Raw genomic sequence first — 22,654 nt, 5'->3', positions numbered from 1 at the left:
ATACTGATTGCTTAAATGGATAGGACATAAATTATACTTTCATGATTAAGACAGAGCATGTCATTTTTAAATTCACTTTTTTCTCACGCTTTGTTCATTTTGGGTACCTTTGTTGAAAATAATATGTACATATCCTCCTAAGAAGCAATGCACTACCGGAAGCCAGCTGTTGATTGGTAGCTATACACATTTGTCTTTTGTCATTGGCTCACCAAATGTGTTCAGGTAGCTCCCAGTAGTGCACTGCTGCTCTGGAGATGACTTTAATTATGTGTTTAATTCATTTTCATGGTTTAAACACAAAGTTATATGCAAGCAACAGTGCAATTATTAATTTGCTAACATACAGCCCTTTAGTGCAGGTTAAATCATCAAACTCCTCCTCTACTCCCTTTCTCTTAACCACGACTGACATAGGAATAATAACTTTACAGTACCAATCCAAGCAAGCAAGGGTTAAATGAATAACCCTTCTGCATCTGTATCATGTATATATAGAGACTAAATATGAGTATACTTCTAGCATCATACTAGTAAGCAATTTACTGTTAATTATTTCTCTTCACAGAATCGTAGCATTCAACATCCTGGCATTGTATTGTATCTTAATATGAATACAGTATATTTCATGTTTCTAATAATTTTTGAGTGCATGGACTCATGTTTATGACCAATATTCATAGGACATCTTGTTGTCTGAAAAATAAAGAAACAGATGTTGTTATTTTGAAATGAGTCAAACATTTATACATCTATCAATGCAGCTATTATTCAATACAGCAGACATTTGTCCAATATAGTATGTTTCAGATCAATACATATATGTTGTTAATATAGTCTGGGTGTAGAGAATGTTAACTTATATGACTTTATACTCAAATCATTTCATATTTAATATTATCCAAACAGACAATCTCTCAGACTTATATATTTACATTTACTATACAGCTACTTATTAAGTTCAGCAAATACTGATCTAATATGTTACTGTTAGGCACTGCTTCTTAGATCCACAAACATACATTTTTATACAATACTGAAAATGACACATATGTTGTACTTTAACATGAATTTCAAAGTTACAATACAAAACATGTGTTTCTGCTAGCCAGTACAGATGTGTATCTGAGGTTCAGGGGCAATTAACAGGCCTGTGCTAATTACTATATTCTCAGAATTTCTGTTTGCTTATCTGACTTATGTAGAGAATCTTGTCTCCAACATCCCATGATGTATCCTGGCTTGGTTAATTATCTATCTTCACTAATTGAACCAAATATTTTCCCTTTGTCTCTCTCTTAGATGTATTGAGCAGTGAGGGGGTCTTTAAATCTATTATCCATTTTGGGCAGGAAACCCATATATGGTTATACACATCTGAGGGTTCCATAATGCTAATATTTACTTTGAAGTGGCCCATTGGTCTTATCTATACAAAGGTCTAAATCTTTTGTTCTTTCCTGTCTAACCAAGAAGAGGGGGGGTTGGTCTGTTATGACTACAGCCCACACAATTCATGTCAGAGGAGACATTAGCTGATTTGAAATACCAAAATGTATTTGATACATATGTAGTTTATTTAATGCTATTTACAGATACCCTGACAGGTATTACACATCTCCTGGCTCCCCCTTACCTGACTATACATTGCTAAACTTCAGAATAACAGATAAGCACTCAGCACAGAAAAATAAGCCTAGAGAAAAACCTACATACAGTAACTAAGACTAGAGACAATGAAGTTAAATCGTAAGCCACAGTGCCCACTTTGGTTGGAGTAGTGCACAACACACAATATTTAATTTAATTCAGACTAAATAGAACAAGCAACTCACTTAAAAGGCAGGCAATCCTAAGAAAAATGGGATGGTTGGAAGCTATGCCAGCCCTGTTGCAGCACATATTTCAGAGTGCTAGCATCCCTTTTGCTTTTTCTAGAACAATCACCTGATATTTAAAGGTGCACAAGACCCCTCATTTGATAACGGGTAATTCCGTATTTCATGTGGAGGGTATTGTGTGTGCCTTTAGGAGTTACAGGCTTCTTTGGCGTCACTGCTCCCATTTTATGCTTAACACCTACTAAAGACAGTGGTATGAGACCCCACACTGGAAAGAGGAGCGTCCCCTCTTTTAAACTTATACCCCTTTCTTTTTTATGGAAAAATGGGAATGGGGGCTCTAAAAGTACCGCCTCTTAAAACACTATGGGCTAGATGACAAGTGGCGCCCTTCACTAGAGTTCAGCTTTTTGCGCTAGTCGGGTTGCGCTTGTATTACAAGTAAAAAAAAACATATTTTGCGCAAGTGGTAACCTGACTAGCGCAAAAATCTGAACATTTAATATCGTGTGCATGTTCAGATATTCCCCATAGAAGTCAATGGAGATAAAAAGTTGGGGGGGGAAACTAACACACACTCTCGCGCAAATATGATTGCAATTGCGCTAACCCAACATGAAAATATGAATATTTCATATTCCAATGTTCATAACATAACGTCACCCAGGCTACTCTGGGGTTAACTGCCTGTCTGTCAGTGTTCAGGGCCGTGGAGTTTGCTGTGGCTTAGGATGTATACCCAGTCCAGTCTGTGAGTGAGGTCCATTCCTGTGTTTTGTATAGGGGAGGTTACAAAAGCCTGTGTCACCCTGGGAGGTTCCCAGTTGGTTTGTTTGAAAGTGTGCATTGTGTGGGTGCTGGTTTAGGGTCCCAGGAAGGGGAGACCTTGTTGTGGTCCTGGGCTTGATCCTTTGGCGCCAAATGTAACTGACTTACCCCCAGTTTTGCTTTTAAACATTTCTGTGAATCTGCTGGCATGTGCTGGTTTTTTTGTGTGTTGTGTTGATAATGTTTGTAATGCTTCCCTGCAGACCTGTCATACAGGCTACTCTGGGGTTAACTGCCTGTGTTGCTGGGAACTTTGCAGCTGTCTGTCAGTGTTCAGTGTCCTATATATATATATATATATATATATATATATAGGAGAGAGAGAGAGTACAGTAAATACACAGTTCATATCTATATACATACAAATACATCTTTAGCAATGTATCTGTATGTATCTCTATGTTAAAGTCCTTTGGAGGCTTTTTTTGTTCTAACACCCGAGATCTCATATCTTTGAGCCTTTATAACTTTTTTGTGCATTTTTTAAAAATATAATTTTATTATATAGTGTTATTATGAGTGTAACTGTACTTTGTAATGTAATTTTGATGTGTTTTGTGTAAATATTTAGTGTTGGAAAACATCTGAGAGCGCGGTAATAATTGAAGCGTAAATGGAAAATGCTTTCGAAAACACACTATCGTTTGCGCCTCACTTGTAATCTGGCCCTATAGGTGTAAACTTGGGGCAAGTGATCACCCAAAGGTTAGAAGGGATAGGACCTCTCAATTAAAATTAAATTTACACAGGGAGTCTCCTACCCTACTAAATCAATCAGAGGAGGAGATAGGGGCTCTGTACAAGAATTCGCTTTGTAATGGAGCAGGTGATCACTGTTTTTAATGGTGTGTTTAGTGAATGCAAGTGAGTCTCTTAAAGGGACATGAAACCCAAAATTTTTCTTTCATGATTCAGATAGAGAATGCAACTTTAAACAACTTTCCTATTTACTTCTATTATTTAATTTGCCTCCTTATCTTGTTATCATTTGCTGAAAGGTTTATCTAGGAAAGCTCAGGAGCAGCAAAGAACCTAGGTTCTATCTGCTGATTGGTGGCTTCATAAATATACCGATTGTCATTGGCTCACCCATGTGTTCAGTTAGAAACCAGTAGTGCATTGCTGCTCCTTCAACAAAGCATACCAAGATAAAGAAGAAAGATTTATAATAGGAGTAAATTAGAAAGATGCTTAAAATGGCATGCTCTATCTGAATAACGAAAGAAAAAAATGGAGTTTCATATCCCTTTAAGATTTTATGCTCTATCTGACTATGTATATGTAGAACCCATTGTTAAATATGTTCAAAACAATTTTTGCAATAAAAAAATAAATAAAAATAAAATAAATAAAAGCTGTGTAAAATTAAGGTGCTGATAGAGACAACTTTAATTTTTAAAAAGTTGGTTTATTCAGCACAGCAATATCCATTTTTTTTTTTAAATAAAGCCATATAATATGTTTTAAAACTATTTTTTTCGGTGGAACAAAAAACATTTTTAAATATCAAGACCTTTTAACTGGATTTTGCTACTATATTGTTGTCTATTTCAAACAGATTTTAATGTTCAATTTTTTTCTTATTGATTGGAATTGCTTTGAAGTCATTAGGGAATAAAAAAAAACTGAGATATTTTACTATGTTTTTGTGTACAAAATTAATCTCATAGTTTGCAAAGGACACTGGTGCAAAAATAGCCTGATGGAACAAATAAGAGCATTTCATTTTTTCATTAGTATAAGTATTATGGAATTTCATCAGGATCCTTTTTTCTGTTACTGCTATTGAAGTACTGTGATTTTTTTTTAAGGTACTGGTTCTATGCTGTATGTAATGTGTTATATCTTAATCACACTGGAAGTTTATAGACACTGCGGTGTGAGACGTTGATAGACTATTTCTGCGTAGGTTCCCTACGGATCAGATTTACAAGACAATTTTAAAGCTCCTGCTTTTTTTTTATCTCTCAATTTAAAGGTCTGTTGTAAAATGGCTGTTTAACACATAGGTATGTTTAATATCACATTTAAAAGTGCTTAATATAATACTCCCTATAGCTACAGTATAACAGCTAACATTCGGCTAGATTTAGAGTTTTGTCGGTAAGGACCCGCGTAGCTAAAGCCGGCTTTTTTCTGCCCGCACCATAAAAATAACTCTGGTATTGAGAGTCCACATAAAGGCTGCGTTAGGCTCCAAAAAAGGAGCGTAGAGCATATTTAACGCAGCTTCAACTCTCGATACCAGAGTTGCTTACGGACGCGGCCAGCCTCAAAAACGTGCTCGTGCACGATTCCCCCATAGGAAACAATGGGGCTGTTTGAGCTGAAAAAAAACCTAACACCTGCAAAAAAGCCGCGTTCAGCTCCTAACGCAGCCCCATTGTTTGCTATGCGTAAACACTTCCTAAGTCTGCACCTAACACCCTAACATGTACCCTGAGTCTAAACACCCCTAACCTTACACTTATTAACCCCTAATCTGCCGCCCCCCGCTATCGCTGACCCCTGCATATTATTTTTAACCCCTAATCTGCCGCTCCGTAAACCGCCGCTACTTACATTATCCTTATGTACCCCTAATCTGCTGCCCCTAACACCGCTAACCCCTAATCTGCCGCCCACAACGTCGCCCCCACCTGCCTACACTTATTAACCCCTAATCTGCCGAGCGGACCGCACCGCTATTATAATAAAGTTATTAACCCCTAATCCGCCTCACTAACCCTATAATAAATAGTATTAACCCCTAATCTGCCCTCCCTAACATCGCCTACACCTAACTTCAATTATTAACCCCTAATCTGCCGACCGGAGCTCACCGCTATTCTAATAAATGTATTAACCCCTAAAGCTAAGTCTAACCCTAACACTAACACCCCCCTATATTAAATATAATTTTAATCTAACGAAATTAATTAACTCTTATTAAATAAATTATTCCTATTTAAAGCTAAATACTTACCTGTAAAATAAATCCTAATATAGCTACAATATAAATTATAATTACATTGTAGCTATTTTAGGATTAATATTTATTTTACAGGCAACTTTGTAATTATTTTAACCAGGTACAATAGCTATTAAATAGTTAAGAACTATTTAATAGCTACCTAGTTAAAATAATAACAAAATTACCTTTAAAATAAATCCTAACCTAAGTTACAATTAAACCTAACACTACACTATCAATAAATTAATTAAATAAACTACCTACAATTATCTACAATTAAACCTAACACTACACTATCAATACATTAATTAAATAAAATACCTACAAATAACTACAATGAAATAAACTAACTAAAGTACAAAAAATAAAAAAGAACTAAGTTACAAAAAATAAAAAAATATTTACAAACATAAGAAAAATCTTACAACAATTTTAAACTAATTACACCTACTCTAAGCCCCCTAATAAAATAACAAAGCCCCCCAAAATAAAAAAATGCCCTATCCTATTCTAAATTACTAAAGTTCAAAGCTCTTTTACCTTACCAGCCCTGAACAGGGCCCTTTGCGGGGCATGCCCCAAGAAGTTCAGCTCTTTTGCCTGTAAAAAAAAACATACAATACCCCCCCCAACATTACAACCCACCACCCACATACCCCTAATCTAACCCAAACCCCCCTTAAATAAACCTAACACTAAGCCCCTGAAGATCTTCCTACCTTGTCTTCACCCTGCCAGGTTCACCGATCGGTCCAGAAGAGCTCCTCCGATGTCCTGATCCAAGCCCATGTGGGGGGCTGAAGATGTCCATGATCCGGTCGAAGTCTTCATCCAAGCGGGGCAGAAGAGGTCTTCCATCCGATTGAAGTCTTCATCCAGGCGGCATCTTCTATCGTCATCCATCCGGAGCGAAGCGGCAGCATCCTGAAGACCTCCGACGCGGAACATCCATCCTGCCCGACGACTGAACGACGAATGACGGTTCCTTTAAATGACGTCATCCAAGATGGCGTCCCTCGAATTCCGATTGGCTGATAGGATTCTATCAGCCAATCGGAATTAATGTAGGAATATTCTGATTGGCTGATGGAATCAGCCAATCAGAATCAAGTTCAATCCGATTGGCTGATCCAATCAGCCAATCAGATTGAGCTCGCATTCTATTGGCTGATCGGAACAGCCAATAGAATGCAAGCTCAATCTGATTGGCTGATTGGATCAGCCAATCAGATTGAACTTGATTCTGATTGGCTGATTCCATCAGCCAATCAGAATATTCCTACCTTAATTCCGATTGGCTGATAGAATCCTATCAGCCAATCGGAATTCGAGGGACGCCATCTTGGATGACGTCCCTTAAAGGAACCGTCATTCTTCAGTTGGACGTCGCCGGATGAAGATGGGTCCGCGTCGGAGGTCTTCAGGATGGAGCCGGTCCTCATCGGATGAAGATAGAAGATGCCGCTTGGAAGATGATGGTTGCCGGTCCGGATCTACTCTTCTTCCTGGATAGGATGAAGACTTTGGAGCCTCTTCTGGACCTCTTCAGCCACCGGATGATGGATCGCCAGCCCCCGCTTGGGTTGGATGAAGATTTTGGAGCCAGGACGGATCGGTGATACCTGGTGAGGTGAAGACAAGGTAGGATGATCTTCAGGGGCTTAGTGTTAGGTTTATTTAAGGGGGGGTTAGGTTAGATTAGGGGTATGTGGGTGGTGGGTTGTAATGTTGGGGGGTTATTGTATGTTTTTTTTTACAGGAAAAAGAGCTGAACTTCTTGGGGCATGCCCCGCAAAGGGCCCTGTTCAGGGCTGGTAAGGTAAAAGAGCTTTGAACTTTAGTAATTTAGAATAGGGTAGGGCATTTTTTATTTTGGGGGTCTTTGTTATTTTATTAGGGGGCTTAGAGTAGGTGTAATTAGTTTAAAATTGTTGTAATATTTTTCTTATGTTTGTAAATATTTTTTTATTTTTTGTAACTTAGTTCTTTTTTATTTTTTGTACTTTAGTTAGTTTATTTCATTGTAGTTATTTGTACATATTGTATTTAATTAATTTATTGATAGTGTAGTGTTAGGTTTAATTGTAGGTAATTGTAGGTATTTTATTTAATTAATTTAATGATAGTATAGTGTTAGGTTTAATTGTAACTTAGGTTAGGATTTATTTTACAGGTAATTTTGTAATTATTTTAACTAGGTAGCTATTAAATAGTTCTTAACTATTTAATAGCTATTGTACCTGGTTAAAATAATTACAAAGTTGCCTGTAAAATAAATATTAATCCTAAAATAGTAATTATAATTTATATTGTAGCTATATTAGGATTTATTTTACAGGTAAGTATTTAGCTTTAAATAGGAATCATTTATTTAATAAGAGTTAATTAATTTCGTTAGATTAAAATTATATTTAATTTAGGGGGGTGTTAGTGTTAGGGTTAGACTTAGCTTTAGGGGTTAATACATTTATTAGAATAGCGGTGAGCTCCGGTCGGCAGATTAGGGGTTAATGTTTGAAGTTAGGTGTCGGCGATGTTAGGGAGGGCAGATTAGGGGTTAATACTATTTATTATAGGGTTAGTGAGGCGGATTAGGGGTTAATAACTTTATTATAATAGCGGTGCGGTCCGCTCGGCAGATTAGGGGTTAATAAGTGTAGGCAGGTGGAGGCGACGTTGTGGGGGGCAGATTAGGGGTTAATAAATATAATATAGGGGTCGGCGGTGTTAGGGGCAGCAGATTAGGGGTACATAGCTATAATGTAGGTGGCGGCGTTTTGCGGTCGGCAGATTAGGGGTTAATTATTGTAGGTAGCTGGCGGCGACGTTGTGGGGGGCAGATTAGGGGTTAATAAATATAATACAGGGGTCGGCGGTGTTAGGGGCAGCAGATTAGGGGTACATAAGTATAACGTAGGTGGCGGTCGGCAGATTAGGGGTTAAAAAAATTTAATCGAGTGGCGGCGATGTGGGGTGACCTCGGTTTAGGGGTACATAGGTAGTTTATGGGTGTTAGTGTACTTTAGAGTACAGTAGTTAAGAGCTTTATGAACCGGCGTTAGCCCAGAAAGCTCTTAACTACTGACTTTTTTCTGCGGCTGGAGTTTTGTCGTTAGATTTCTAACGCTCACTTCAGCCACGACTCTAAATACCGGAGTTAGAAAGATCCCATTGAAAAGATAGGATACGCAAATGACGTAAGGGGATCTGCGGTATGGAAAAGTCGCGGCTGAAAAGTGAGCGTTAGACCCTTTTTTGAGTGACTCCAAATACCGGAGTTAGCCTAAGACCAGTGTTAGGAGCCTCTAACGCTGGTTTTCACGGCTAACGCCAAACTCCAAATCTAGGCCATTATTATTATACAGTTTCTAAAATAAAATATGCATTGTAGCCGGTGATATCATTTTTTGGGTGTGTTTCTCATCTACATGTTATGTGTATGGATTATAGTTTTAAACACTAAATAACATTAAATTAAATAAACGTTTTCTGAATATTCATGAGAGGACTTATTATGGTGTCTTTAAAGGGCCAGTTAACACCTTGTAATTAAAAGACATCTCTGTTGTGTTATAGAATAACATATCATCCAAGTCTTAACTTTTTTTAGAACAAAATGAATGCGAGATAGGGTCCTGCCCTTGTGGTTATGTCCCATTATGCATTTGATTTTATATGATGATTCCACCTGATATGATGATCATTGATTACTTATGTGGACATTAGACCTCTCTGGTGAGCGAGAACTCTATTTGAAAACAATTGCCCAATATGGTGGCAAGATGAGGTTTCTAGGGTCTTCTTTAGAGCCTAGGACAAACTATATTGTATCTAGCTAACCATTTTTGGCAATCGCTGCTACCTAGTTACATGAGACTTCTCATTCGATAGAGGGGATTCCACCCTGTAATATTAGGTGTGTTTGATATGTCTAATCTTTAGGTGACTCGAGCTTTTTATAGTCTCTGTCAGCATTTATGTTAAATAGTATTAGGCTCAGGATTAAATCCATTAGTTGGGTGGTTGCCTTTCTTATGGCAATCGTCTACCAAAACTGGATGCCATGTACTTCTCTGTAGATTATACATACAAAGGGGGCTCTAAAAAGCCTTGTAACCTTAATAAAATCCTCCCTGGTATCTAGTGATATAGGGGATCAACTTTAATACACTGATCACCTGCATATTGCATGATGTGTGACCCATCATTCACTCTGAAAGAGACAATTGTACCCTTATCAGTCTTTCTGTAGCTGTGTAGTGCAGAAGATCACTTTGGTTAAGATGTTATTAGTAAATATTTACCTTCTACCAGATGCTGGTGATCATCACATTCAGGTTGGTTACGTGCATTTTAGGGGACATGTGACCCCTCTTTTAGAAGCTGGACTGCACCTCTATCAAACTGGGAGTCTTTTGTCCTAGGTTGTAGGGGGGGGGGGGACAGTGTTGCAGATGATCAAAAATTTTAAGGTGCATACACCCCCATCACATGTACATCCCCATTACATACATATATAGGTTCTATGGGGGCAAAAGCTGCAATGCTTGTGCAATGTTAAATACGGACAGCATATGTTGTCCGCTCACAGCAATGATTTGTGGTAGTGAATCATGGCCGCCGACATTTAATAAATGGAGCCCTATGTTTATTTTATAGTTTGGAAAATGATCTTATGTGTAAAATGTGTACACAATGACAGTGATTAACAGTGAACTCATTTTATTATTTGCAATAAAATCATTTTAAAAACAAAACCAAAATATACATTTATTGTAGACAAAATTAACTACTTCCGGAGGATGTCAACAGAGAGAATCAAATAAAGTCCTGTTTTGGAGTTCAATGCATTGCAGCAACTGCTCAGAATGGTGCCTGCGATTAAATGCTGCTTCTTATTGGCTGGCCAGTTGTGTCTTGCTTGGTAGCTGTAATGCATGCAGGTCTCAAGCAGAAATGTACCTTTGTGTTTAACCCCTTTAAAGTTACATGATCTAATGAATTAGGACGTCACTTGCATTTGAATATCCCTTTAAAGTTGCATAATAGATGCTATTGGAACAGGTCCACATAACATTTACACGACTATTACCCTTCCTTAAGACACAAGACCTAAACTGAGTAAATGTATTCCCTGCAGGCTAACAATTTCAGAATTCTGGCGGTCATCCATCTTGATACAGCGTTTCATTTTGAAAAGTGCATTTCCATACTAATTACCAATAATTGTCCGTTCCTAAATTACTGAGTTGTAAGCACATTGATCTGTCTAAAAATGGTTTCCTTTGCCAGGTGCTTCACCGGACGGCCCTTTGAAATTGCTTCCTGATAATTATTTTGATCTGATTGTGATTGATGAGTGCGCCCAGGCATTAGAGGCAAGTTGCTGGATATCACTGCTTCAGGCTAAAAAGTGTATTTTGGCTGGCGATCATAAACAGCTACCACCCACAATCATATCTCACAAGTAAGAAGGCTGCATTAGCAAACTGCAGATTTTTTTTTCTTTCTTCACATTGTTTATTATTGTTTATTGATTCCTTCTAAATTATTGTCTTATTTAAAGTGTTTGTAAGATGATCGATCTGTACAGTAATTCCCAATTTTTATAATATAGCAGAATAGCATGTGATGGTATCATAAACACAGGGTCTTCTGCTTCAGATATCCCGGAAACAAAAGGAAAAAAAACATTGTTCAATGTTGGTTTTAAAGGGACAGTCTACACCTTAGGACAGTAATGTCAATATAAAACTTTACTGTGTTGGATAGATTGTAAAATTAAAAAAAAAACTTTAAAGAAAAATCAATGAAAATTGCAAAATTGTGATTCACAATGGTATTATTTAGCCAATGACAACATGATTAAAATACTAATATCCTGAAAAAGAGAGGGGTTCACTTCCCTTTTAAATAATAAGCTTTATTAGCACAAAGAGATACAAAACATCATATCTTCAAGTATATCAAGCAAAACTGCCAAAACTAGCACTAAAAAAAGAGAGAAAAAAGAAATGAACACACTATTATAAAATTACCCAGGCATAGTCCTAAACTTCTGAGGAAGTGTGCCGGGTGGCGCAGGAAGCGCGTCAGATCTCTTTAGTTGGTATGACATGGCAATGAATAAGATGTATATACTTTATCTACAATACATTTTTACCTGCACCAAAGTAATGTCTTTATCTATCTTCATATTTGCATTGATCCTAAAACTAATAGTCCAGTCATTAAAGCCCTTTAAAGTTCATAGAATACGGCATACACATTAGCAAGCAAACATTTCTTAAGTTCATCCAGAATATTCCTCATTAGTAATGACTGCAACTTACTCTACACACTAGGGACTAGATTATGAGTGGATCGCTATTTATTGCTCCAACTCACGCGCAGCTTTTTGGGCACATTGAATGCAGCGCGTATTACGAGTTAAACATAAAAAAAAAAAAATTAGCTTGCGCACTAACCCGATACACTCAAAAAAACAAAGTTACAGTATGGCAACAGTGTTAACATATTCTCCCATAGACTTTAAAGGATCACTGTAAGTTCAATGTAATTTAGCTTTGTTTTTTTATTTTATTTGTTATAAACATATTTGCCATAGGATGTCAGTATGACATTTCTACCTGTTCGCCGCAATCTTATTTCTAATAAATTAATTTTTCCGAACCCACTCCATGGGTATCTGCCGCTGCTATCCAATCCTGTGTGCAAACCGCAGTTTGAATATGGCGGCCAAATTTTTAACAGCGCATGCACAAGATTGTACAATGTCATTGACAACGTCACTCCCTTCCAGACCTGCTCCGACACAGAATTTTAAGCTAAAGATAAGGACGGGAGGGATTATATTTTTGGGTTTTAGCGTAGAAAGCCTGGATACACAATAGCATCGATTAAGATTTCAAATGCGCATTCGTTATTCCCATTGAAGTGCAGGGTATTACGGCGTCAGTAGGACAAAATAAGAAAGCGCTATTTCTTCCGTTTTTGTGCGCATACGAACGTGGACCAATTTGTATTATAATTATATGCATAAGTGGCGAACACGATTGGTTTATGTTTACATACACATAGGTGCTAAAATAGTGGGCTGGATTGCATGACGTTATCAACGATAAATAAAAAATGGTTTTAGAAGTAAACGAGGCTTCTATTTGCAAGAGTTTGAGGTTGGTAATTTTAGTTTCATACAATAAAGTAATCAAACGGAGCGCTCCAAATAAGAGCTAAAGTGTAATTGTATTGGATAGCATAAAATGTAACTACATATACTGTAACAGAAAGCAAACGCAGAAAATAAACCACAATTGCCTAGCAGTACTGCAATCTAAATAACCTATTTCAGCTCTAAAGATAAAAATAAAGGACCCCAATCTAAATAAGAGTAGGATAATCAAAAGCTAACATCAAATAATTTATGTGTTTAATAAAAAGTAGAATTGATGCAATGATAGATTTCGGTAAATGCAACATTAATATATAATATGGTCAAGAAAAAATATAAACATTTATTAATACATTTAAGGTCGACCTTATAAGTAAATGAAAAACAAATCACATAAATTACATAAAATATTCATAACAGTGTGAAACAAATGAAAAAAGGTTATAAAAATGTCCCATATGGCCAAGGAGGCCAAAAAGTCTTTCACAAAGTCTTTTTAATCCTGAGTGTCTGTAAATGTTATCTCCGTAGTCGCAAATCTCCTGGAAACAAAAGATATTCTCAGTTTTAAAAAGCTGAAGTCTGTGATGAAAACATGCCCTTAGAAAATACTTTATTCCGATTCTGAAATATCTCAAAAGGGATCAAAGTACTCCAAATTCAAAACGTGCAAAGTTCTTAAGGCAAGTTACAATAATATTGCCAAATATTACAACGTGTTATACCATCCGCAATCCTGGAGCCTAATAACCAAAGATACGGCTGCTCACTGAATAACCCTCTAGACCGATAAGCCAATATGATTAGCTCAAACAGTCAGAGGTGCCGTGGCCAAAATCCAGAAGCGCCGTTCACAGCGGTATTTCAAACGGCTCTATGCGGGATATATATTAAGCTCCGTCTAAGGAGTAATTTACCATAGAGCAACGCGTTTCAAATTAGTCTTTGTCAAGCTCTTTGTCAAGCTTGACAAAGACTAATTTATTTAATTTTCCCGCTCCATTGACATTTATGGGAGAAGTTATTGCAATATTTTGCTTTGCTTTCGTTGGGTTTACACTTGAGTGTAAACTTTTTGTTTTCAACTTGTAATATGAGCGCAACCCGACGCGTGCAAAAATCATCCATCTAGCGAAGTTAACGCGCAATCGATAAATTGTTCTCCACTCAAAATCTAGCGCTAGGTCAGTTGCTTCTCGTGTGTTACCAGTAAATTATAACTGCTCAAGCAAGCAAAGCCAAACTCTGCTGTGCCCTTCCACACATGCCGCTCCTCCTCGCTTTGAGGAGTTAGCCGTGCGTAACCAGATCATGTGACACCCCAAATACAGGGTCCGTCCTAGGAAAGCTGTGAAGTTTGGGGTTATATTTTCAATTTGCTGCTGTTATCAATTTTGCTTAGTTCTCTTGGTGAGTTCAGGAGCATGCACTTGTCTTTAGCCATCTGTCAGCAGCGCTTGCAACAATATCAAGAGAACAAAGCCAATTAGATAACCGAAGTACATTGCAAACTCATTTAAAACTGCTTGCTTTATCTGGATCACAATTATTTATTTTTTTCTTTACTGTCCCTTTAAGGCTTTTTTTGGAACATATCACCCAATTAAATAAAGTTTGCTTATATTAAAAACATAATAGCATCAGTTGTCTGTACTGGTCTCAGAGGGCACTGAATAGCTTCATAAAAAGAACTCTTGTCTTTTTTTGCAGTTTTCTGTATTAATTAGCTGTTTGCATCTGGGATTAATTTGTGCTTTTTGTGGTTTATATTTCCAATCTCAGATCTCATTTTACTTGTAGTATTATTATTATTTGTCTGGCTTATGAGAGCCTCGTACACGCTCACTTCTAAAACTGGTTCACAGTAAAAGTATTTCTCACATTTGTTTGAAAGAAAATCATCTGTCAAAGTATCCAAAAACATGTCCAGTGACTGCGCTTACAGGTATCTAAACCAGGGCTTATTAACCTTTTTATAGACCCCAATGAATTGCCCAATATGTCTCTATACTCCCTTCCCCAGACTGTCCTAATCATCATCACCTATTAGGTACAAATATGACTTCAATAGCTTGGTTCTATTTTACATGAGGATAACTTTTTGGAGTTGACTATCCCTTTAAGCACCTTCTTCTTTAGTATTGCAAACTTAGGTCTCTCTGATTCATGACATGTCTATTATAAAAAATACCGGTCTCTATAGTGCAACCTTTGTTTTTCCTGGTATGTTAAACCATAATTGTGTTTTATTATACAGCCGGTAAAAACATACTCTTGTCATTTATTTCTGCTCACTAGGGCCGCTGCTGATGGTCTTGCTCTCAGTTTGATGGAACGTGCAGTTGAGAAGTTTGGTGACTCTGCAGTAAGGATGCTTACTGTGCAGTATCGTATGCACCATTTAATTATGAACTGGGCGTCACAAGCATTGTACAATGGGAAACTAGTTGCGCATTCTTCTGTTGCACAGCATTTGCTCAAGTAAGTAAAAAAAAAAAGTCCACAGTTTAGTATTAGTTTGTGTTATTTTAGACATTAAAGGGACATTAAACACTAAATTATTGCCAGACAAAATTATGCTTTCAAAGAAAAGATTAGTCTGAGAATAACATGTAGATGTATTTTTTAAAGTATCATTAGTTGTTTAAATATTGACAAAACAAGTGTAAAGTTTTAGGGGCATATTTATCAAGGTCTGGCGGACCTGATCCGACACTGTGGATCAGGTCTGCCAGACCTCGCTGAATACGGCGAGTAATACGCTCGCCGTATTCAGCATTGCACCAGCAGCTCACAAGAGCTGCTGGTGCAACGCCGCCCCCTGCAGACTCGCGGCCAATAGGCCGCCAGCAGGGGGGTGTCAATCAACCCGATCATACTCGATCGGGTTGATTTCCGGCGATGTCTGTCTGCCTGCTCAGAGCAGGCGGACAGGTTATGGAGCAGTGGTCTTTGTGACCGCTGCTTTATAACTGCTTGATAAATATGCCCCTTAGTGTCTATAAAACAATGGGAGCTGCCTTGTTGTAACTTAGGTTACCTCCTCTGCTGTGACCAATTAGAGACAGTTATAAATAGGTCACTAGAGTGTGCAACCAATGGCTGTGTGGAACATAACAGTGTTCTGCACTTCCATTTCTAACAGGAACTGAAAATCTCACAATTTCAGACTGGAATTACAGGAAAAAGGGGACAAAATAAATAATGAACGTATACTGCAGAGTTTTTTTTATATTAACAGTTTATCATTTTATATTACTGTCTCAAAGTATTTAATGTCCCTTTTAATAAAATGTCCTTCTTTTCATTTTGTTGATCTGAATATTTCTCTTTGTAATGCCTGATAATTAATCTTATTTCTATTTATTTAGCATTAACAGTAGAACATTACCCACATGGACTCTGAGCTTCCAGTGCAGTTGCTAGGCTTCAAAAAGATTTACAGTGAGCCCAATTCAAACCCTGGTAACCTGTAATGAGATTCCCCTGGCACGGCTCAGTGTTTGTTATTCCTGTGCACTTCCTATTAATTAAATTATCTATCCTCTCATATACTCAGACTGCTAACTTGTATCATGTGATCCTACATACTCATGGGCATTGTACAGCCATTTCACATACAGATGACAGCTATACAGACTCCAGTCATACACAAAAAAATGTTTTATTATTAGTGACTGCCTTAAACCACATGTGACTCAGGCTGATGTTTATAAGTAGCTATAAAGAAGGAAATTCTATTGGGGGGGTCTAACTCTTTTGTCACCCATCTCTTTTGGACACGTATGACTGTCGGAAAAATGTGAAATTAAACCAAAAACTACAGTAGCTTGGTATAAAATGTGAATCACTAAAGCCACAGAGACACTAAGGCCTAGATTTGGAGTTTGGCGGTAGCCGTGAAAACCAGCGTTAGAGGCTCCTAACGCTGATTTTAGGCTAACTCCGGTATTTGGAGTCACTCAAAAAAGGGTCTAACGCTCACTTTTCAGCCGCGACTTTTCCATACCGCAGATCCCCTTACGTAAATTGCGTATCCTATCTTTTCAATGGGATCTTTCTTACTCCGGTATTTAGAGTCGTGTCTGAAGTGAGCGTTAGAAATCTAACGACAAAACTCCAGCCGCAGAAAAAAGTCAGTAGTTAAGAGCTTTTTGGGCTAACGCCGGTTCATAAAGCTCTTAACTACTGTACTCTAAAGTACACTAACACCCATAAACTACCTATGTACCCCTAAACTGAGGTCCCCCCACATTGCCGCCACTCGATTAAATTTTTTAACCCCTAATCTGCCGACCGCCACCTACGTTATACTTATGTACCCCTAATCTGCTGCCCCTAACACCGCCGACCCCTGTATTATATTTATTAACCCCTAATCTGCCCCCCACAACGTCGCCGCCAACTACTTACAATAATTAACCCCTAATCTGCCGACCGCAAAGCGCCGCTACTTAAGTTATCCTTATGTACCCCTAATCTGCTGCCCCTAACACCGCCGACCCCTATATTATATTTATTAACCCCTAATCTGCCCCCCTCAACGTCGCCTACACTTATTAACCCCTAATCTGCCGAGCGGACCGCACCGCTACTATAATAAAGTTATTAACCCCTAATCCGCCTCACTAACCCTATAATAAATAGTATTAACCCCTAATCTGCCCTCCCTAACATCACCGACACCTAACTTCAAACATTAACCCCTAATCTGCCGACCGGAGCTCACCGCTATTCTAATAAATTTTTAAACCCCTAAAGCTAAGTCTAACCCTAACCCTAACACCCCCCTAAATTAAATATAATTTAAATCTAACGAAATAAATTAACTCTTATTAAATAACTTATTCCTATTTAAAGCTAAATACTTACCTGTAAAATAAACCCTAATATAGCTACAATATAAATTATAATTACATTGTAGCTATTTTAGGATTAATATTTATTTTACAGGTAACTTTGTAATTATTTTAACCAGGTACAATAGCTATTAAATAGTTAAGAACTATTTAATAGTTACCTAGTTAAAATAATTACAAAATTACCTGTAAAATAAATCCTAACCTAAGTTACAATTAAACCTAACACTATACTATCATTAAATTAATTAAATAAAATACCTACAATTACCTACAATTAAACCTAACACTACACTATCAATAAATTAATTAAATACAATTCCTACAAATAACTACAATGAAATAAACTAACTAAAGTACAAAAAATAAAAAAGAACTAAGTTACAAAAAATAAAAAAATATTTACAAACATAAGAAAAATATTACAACAATTTTAAACTAATTACACCCACTCTAAGCCCCCTAATAAAATAACAAAGCCCCCCAAAATAACAAAATGCCCTACCCTATTCTAAATTACTAAAGTTCAAAGCTCTTTTACCTTACCAGCCCTGAACAGGGCCCTTTGCGGGGCATGCCCCAAGAAGTTCAGCTCTTTTGCCTGTAAAAAAAAACATACAATACCCCCCCCAACATTACAACCCACCACCCACATACCCCTAATCTAACCCAAACCCCCCTTAAATAAACCTAACACTATGCCCCTGAAGATCTTCCTACCTTGTCTTCACCCTGCCAGGTTCACCGATCGGTCCAGAAGAGCTCCTCCGATGTCCTGATCCAAGCCCAAGCGGGGGGCTGAAGATGTCCATGATCCGGTCGAAGTCTTCATCCAAGCGGGGCAGAAGAGGTCTTCCATCCGATTGAAGTCTTCATCCAGGCGGCATCTTCTATCGTCATCCATCCGGAGCGAAGCGGCAGCATCCTGAAGACCTCCGACGCGGAACATCCATCCTGCCCGACGACTGAACGACGAATGACGGTTCCTTTAAATGACGTCATCCAAAATTGCGTCCCTCGAATTCCGATTGGCTGATAGGATTCTATCAGCCAATCGGAATTAAGGTAGGAATATTCTGATTGGCTGATGGAATCAGCCAATCAGAATCAAGTTCAATCCGATTGGCTGATCCAATCAGCCAATCAGATTGAACTCGCATTCTATTGGCTGTTCCGATCAGCCAATAGAATGCGAGCTCAATCTGATTGGCTGATTGGATCAGCCAATCGGATTGATCTTGATTCTGATTGGCTGATTCCATCAGCCAATCAGAATATTCAGCCCCCCGCTTGGGCTTGGATCAGGACATCGGAGGAGCTCTTCTGGACCGATCAGTGAACCTGGCAGGGTGAAGACAAGGTAGGAAGATCTTCAGGGGCTTAGTGTTAGGTTTATTTAAGGGGGGTTTGGGTTAGATTAGGGGTATGTGGGTGGTGGGTTGTAATGTTGGGGGGGGGGTATTGTATGTTTTTTTTTTTACAGGCAAAAGAGCTGAACTTCTTGGGGCAGGTAAAAGAGCTTTGAACTTTTTTAATTTAAAATAGGGTAGGGCATTTTGTTATTTTGGGGGTCTTTGTTATTTTATTAGGGGGCTTAGAGTAGGTGTAATTAGTTTAAAATTGTTGTAATATTTTTCTGATGTTTGTAAATATTTTTTTATTTTTTTGTAACTTAGTTCTTTTTTATTTTTTGTACTTTAGTTAGTTTATTTCATTGTAGTTATTTGTAGGAATTGTATTTAATTAATTTATTGATAGTGTAGTGTTAGGTTTAATTGTAGGTAATTGTAGGTATTTTATTTAATTAATTTAATGATAGTATAGTGTTAGGTTTAATTGTAACTTAGGTTAGGATTTATTTTACAGGTAATTTTGTAATTATTTTAACTAGGTAACTATTAAATAGTTCTTAACTATTTAATAGATATTGTACCTGGTTAAAATAATTACAAAGTTGCCTGTAAAATAAATATTAATCCTAAAATAGCTACAATGTAATTATAATTTATATTGTAGCTATATTAGGGTTTATTTTACAGGTAAGTATTTAGCTTTAAATAGGAATAAGTTATTTAATAAGAGTTAATTTATTTCGTTAGATTAAAATTATATTTAACTTAGGGGGGTGTTAGTGTTAGGGTTAGACTTAGCTTTCGGGGTTAATACATTTATTAGAATAGCGGTGAGCTCCGGTCGGCAGATTAGGGGTTAATAATTGAAGTTAGGTGTCGGCGATGTTAGGGAGGGCAGATTAGGGGTTAATACTATTTATTATAGGGTTAGTGAGGCGGATTAGGGATTAATAACTTTATTATAGTTGCGGTGCGGTCCGCTCGGCAGATTAGGGGTTAATAAGTGTAGGCAGGTGGAGGCGACGTTGTGGGGGGCAGATTAGGGGTTAATAAATATAATATAGGGGTCGGCGGTGTTAGGGGCAGCAGATTAGGGGTACATAGGGATAATGTAAGTAGCGGCGGTTTACGGAGCGGCAGATTAGGGGTTAAAAATAAAATGCAGGTGTCAGCGATAGCGGGGGCGGCAGATTAGGGGTTAATAAGTGTAAGGTTAGGGGTGTTTAGACTCGGGGTAAATGTTAGGGTGTTAGGTGCAGACTTAGGAGGTGTTTCCGCATAGCAAACAATGGGGCTGCGTTAAGAGCTGAACGCGGCTTTTTTGCAGGTGTTAGTTTTTTTTTCAGCTCAAACAGCCCCATTGTTTTCTATGGGGGAATCGTGCACGAGCACGTTTTTGAGGCTGGCCGCGTCCGTAAGCAACTCTGGTATCGAGAGTTGAAGTTGCGTTAAAAATGCTCTACGCTCCTTTTTTGGAGCCTAACGCAGCGATTCTGTGGACTCTCAATACCAGAGTTATTTTAAAGGTGCGGCCAGAAAAAAGCCGGCGTTAGCTACGCGGGTCCTTACCGACAAAACTCCAAATCTAGTCGTAAGTGAATAAACTGCAGAATAAAATAAATGCTATTGCAGCTCAGTATATCCCACTGAATTTGCAGGCGGCTTTAGGATTTCTCATACTGACATGAACGAAGCCAGACTTTATTAAAAAAAAACATCATTTGGTTTGTAAAAAAATACCTCTGTCCCAGTTGTGGTCTAGAATTCATTTAGATAAATGTATGCAGATGTTGTCTAATCATTGTGTAAAATAATCCCAGGAGTCAAGACACATATTGCATTAGAAGCATCTTCTTTTAACTACTATGGGATCTCTGCATATAAATACAGTGCAAGTTGCCTGATATAAAACAAAGTATTTGATTATAGTGAAAATGTCCTAAAATTGGAAAATGTGGTGTACGAGGAGTTAAACAAGTAAATTAATTGCATGAAAAATAACGCTACTTCTTGCACTTCAAGCATTTACAAATCGCTGTTTAACCCCTTAATGACCACAGCACTTTTCCATTTTCTGTCCGTTTGGGACCAAGGCTATTTTTACATTTTTGCGGTGTTTGTGTTTAGCTGTAATTTTCCTCTTACTCATTTACTGTACCCACACATATTATATACCATTTTTATTGCCATTAAATGGACTTTCAAAAGATGAGGAAAAAATGGAAAAAATACACTTTTTCTAACTTTGACCCCCAAAATCTGTTACACATCTACAACCACCAAAAAAAAACCATGCTAAATAGTTTCTAAATTTTGTCCTGAGTTTAGAAATACCCAATGTTTACATGTTCTTTGCTTTTTTTGCAAGTTATAGGGCACTAAATAAAAGTAGCACTTTGCTATTTCCAAACCACTTTTTTTCAAAATTAGCGCTAGTTACATTGGAACACTGATATCTTTCAGGAATCCCTGAATATCCATTGACATGTATATATTTTTTTTTAGAAGACATCCCAAAGTATTGATCTAGGCCCATTTTGGTATATTTCATGCCACCATTTCACCGCCAAATGCGATCAAATTAAAAAATAAACAAATTTTTTCACAATTTTAGGTTTCTCGCTGAAATTATTTACAAACAGCTTGTGCAATTATGGCACAAATGGTTGTAAATGCTTCTCTGGGATCCCCTTTGTTCAGAAATAGCAGACATATATGACTTTGGCGTTGCTTTTTGGTAATTAGAAGGCCGCTAAATACTGCTGCGCATCACACGTGTATTATGGCTAGCAGTGAAGGGGTTAATTAGGTAGTTTTTAGGGAGCTTGCAGGGTTAATTTTAGCTTTAGTGTAGAGATCAGCCTCCCCACCTGACACATCCCACCCCCTGATCCCTCCCAAACAGCTCCCTTCCCTCCCCCACCCCACAATTGTCCCGCCATTTTAAGTACTGGCAGAAAGTCTGCCAGTACTAAAATAAAAGTTTGTTTTTAAAAAAAATAATAATTTTTTTTAGCATATTTACATATGCTACTGTGTAGGATCCCCCCTTAGCCCCCAACCTCCCTGATCCCCCCCCCCCCAAAACAGCTCTCTAACCCTCCCCCTCTGCCTTATTGGAGGCCATCTTGGGTACTGGCAGCTATCTGCCAGTAATCAGTTTGCAAAAAAAAAATGTTTTTTTTTATTTTTTTGCCGTTTTTTCTGTAGTGTAGCTTCCCCCCACAGGCCAACCCCCACCATCTAACTGATTTTTTTTTTTATTAATATTTTTTGTCCCCACTTTTACATTTTTGTACACTTTTTTACTGTAGTGTAGCGGTTCCCACCCGCTCCCTCCCCGTGCACGCGTCCGCCCCCACCCCCCGTGCACGTGTGCGCATCCATGCGCGCCCCCGGCCATCCCCGCCCACGATCCCGCCCCCTCCAGATCAGCAGGGCCATCGATGGCTGCCACCCGCCTCCCATACCGGCTCCCACCAACCAACGAAAAGAGCCACCGATCTCCGGTGCAGAGAGGGCCACAGAGTGGCTCTCTCTGCACCGGATGGCTAAAAAATTTTATTGCAGGATGCCTCGATATCGAGGCATCCTGCAATAACCGGAAAGCAGCTGGAAGTGATCAGGATCGCTTCCTGCTGCTTTCCAGA

The 22,654-nt window shown here is 38.0% G+C and overlaps 1 protein-coding gene across 1 annotated transcript in view; it reads left to right on the top strand.

The window, feature by feature from the left end:
- IGHMBP2 (immunoglobulin mu DNA binding protein 2) overlaps positions 1–22,654 on the top strand; it is a 166,514-nt gene that overhangs the window by 57,315 nt on the left and 86,545 nt on the right. The window contains exons 9-10 of the mRNA XM_053720443.1: positions 10,915–11,089; positions 15,092–15,274. Coding sequence (XP_053576418.1) covers positions 10,915–11,089; positions 15,092–15,274 — 358 coding nt within the window. The remainder of the gene's footprint in view (positions 1–10,914; positions 11,090–15,091; positions 15,275–22,654) is intronic.

This window comes from Bombina bombina, chromosome 7 (assembly GCF_027579735.1).
Source record: "Bombina bombina isolate aBomBom1 chromosome 7, aBomBom1.pri, whole genome shotgun sequence".
Lineage (NCBI taxonomy): Eukaryota > Metazoa > Chordata > Amphibia > Anura > Bombinatoridae > Bombina > Bombina bombina.
Note: the sequence above shows the minus strand (reverse complement) of the source record. Positions and strands in the feature narration are given on the sequence as shown.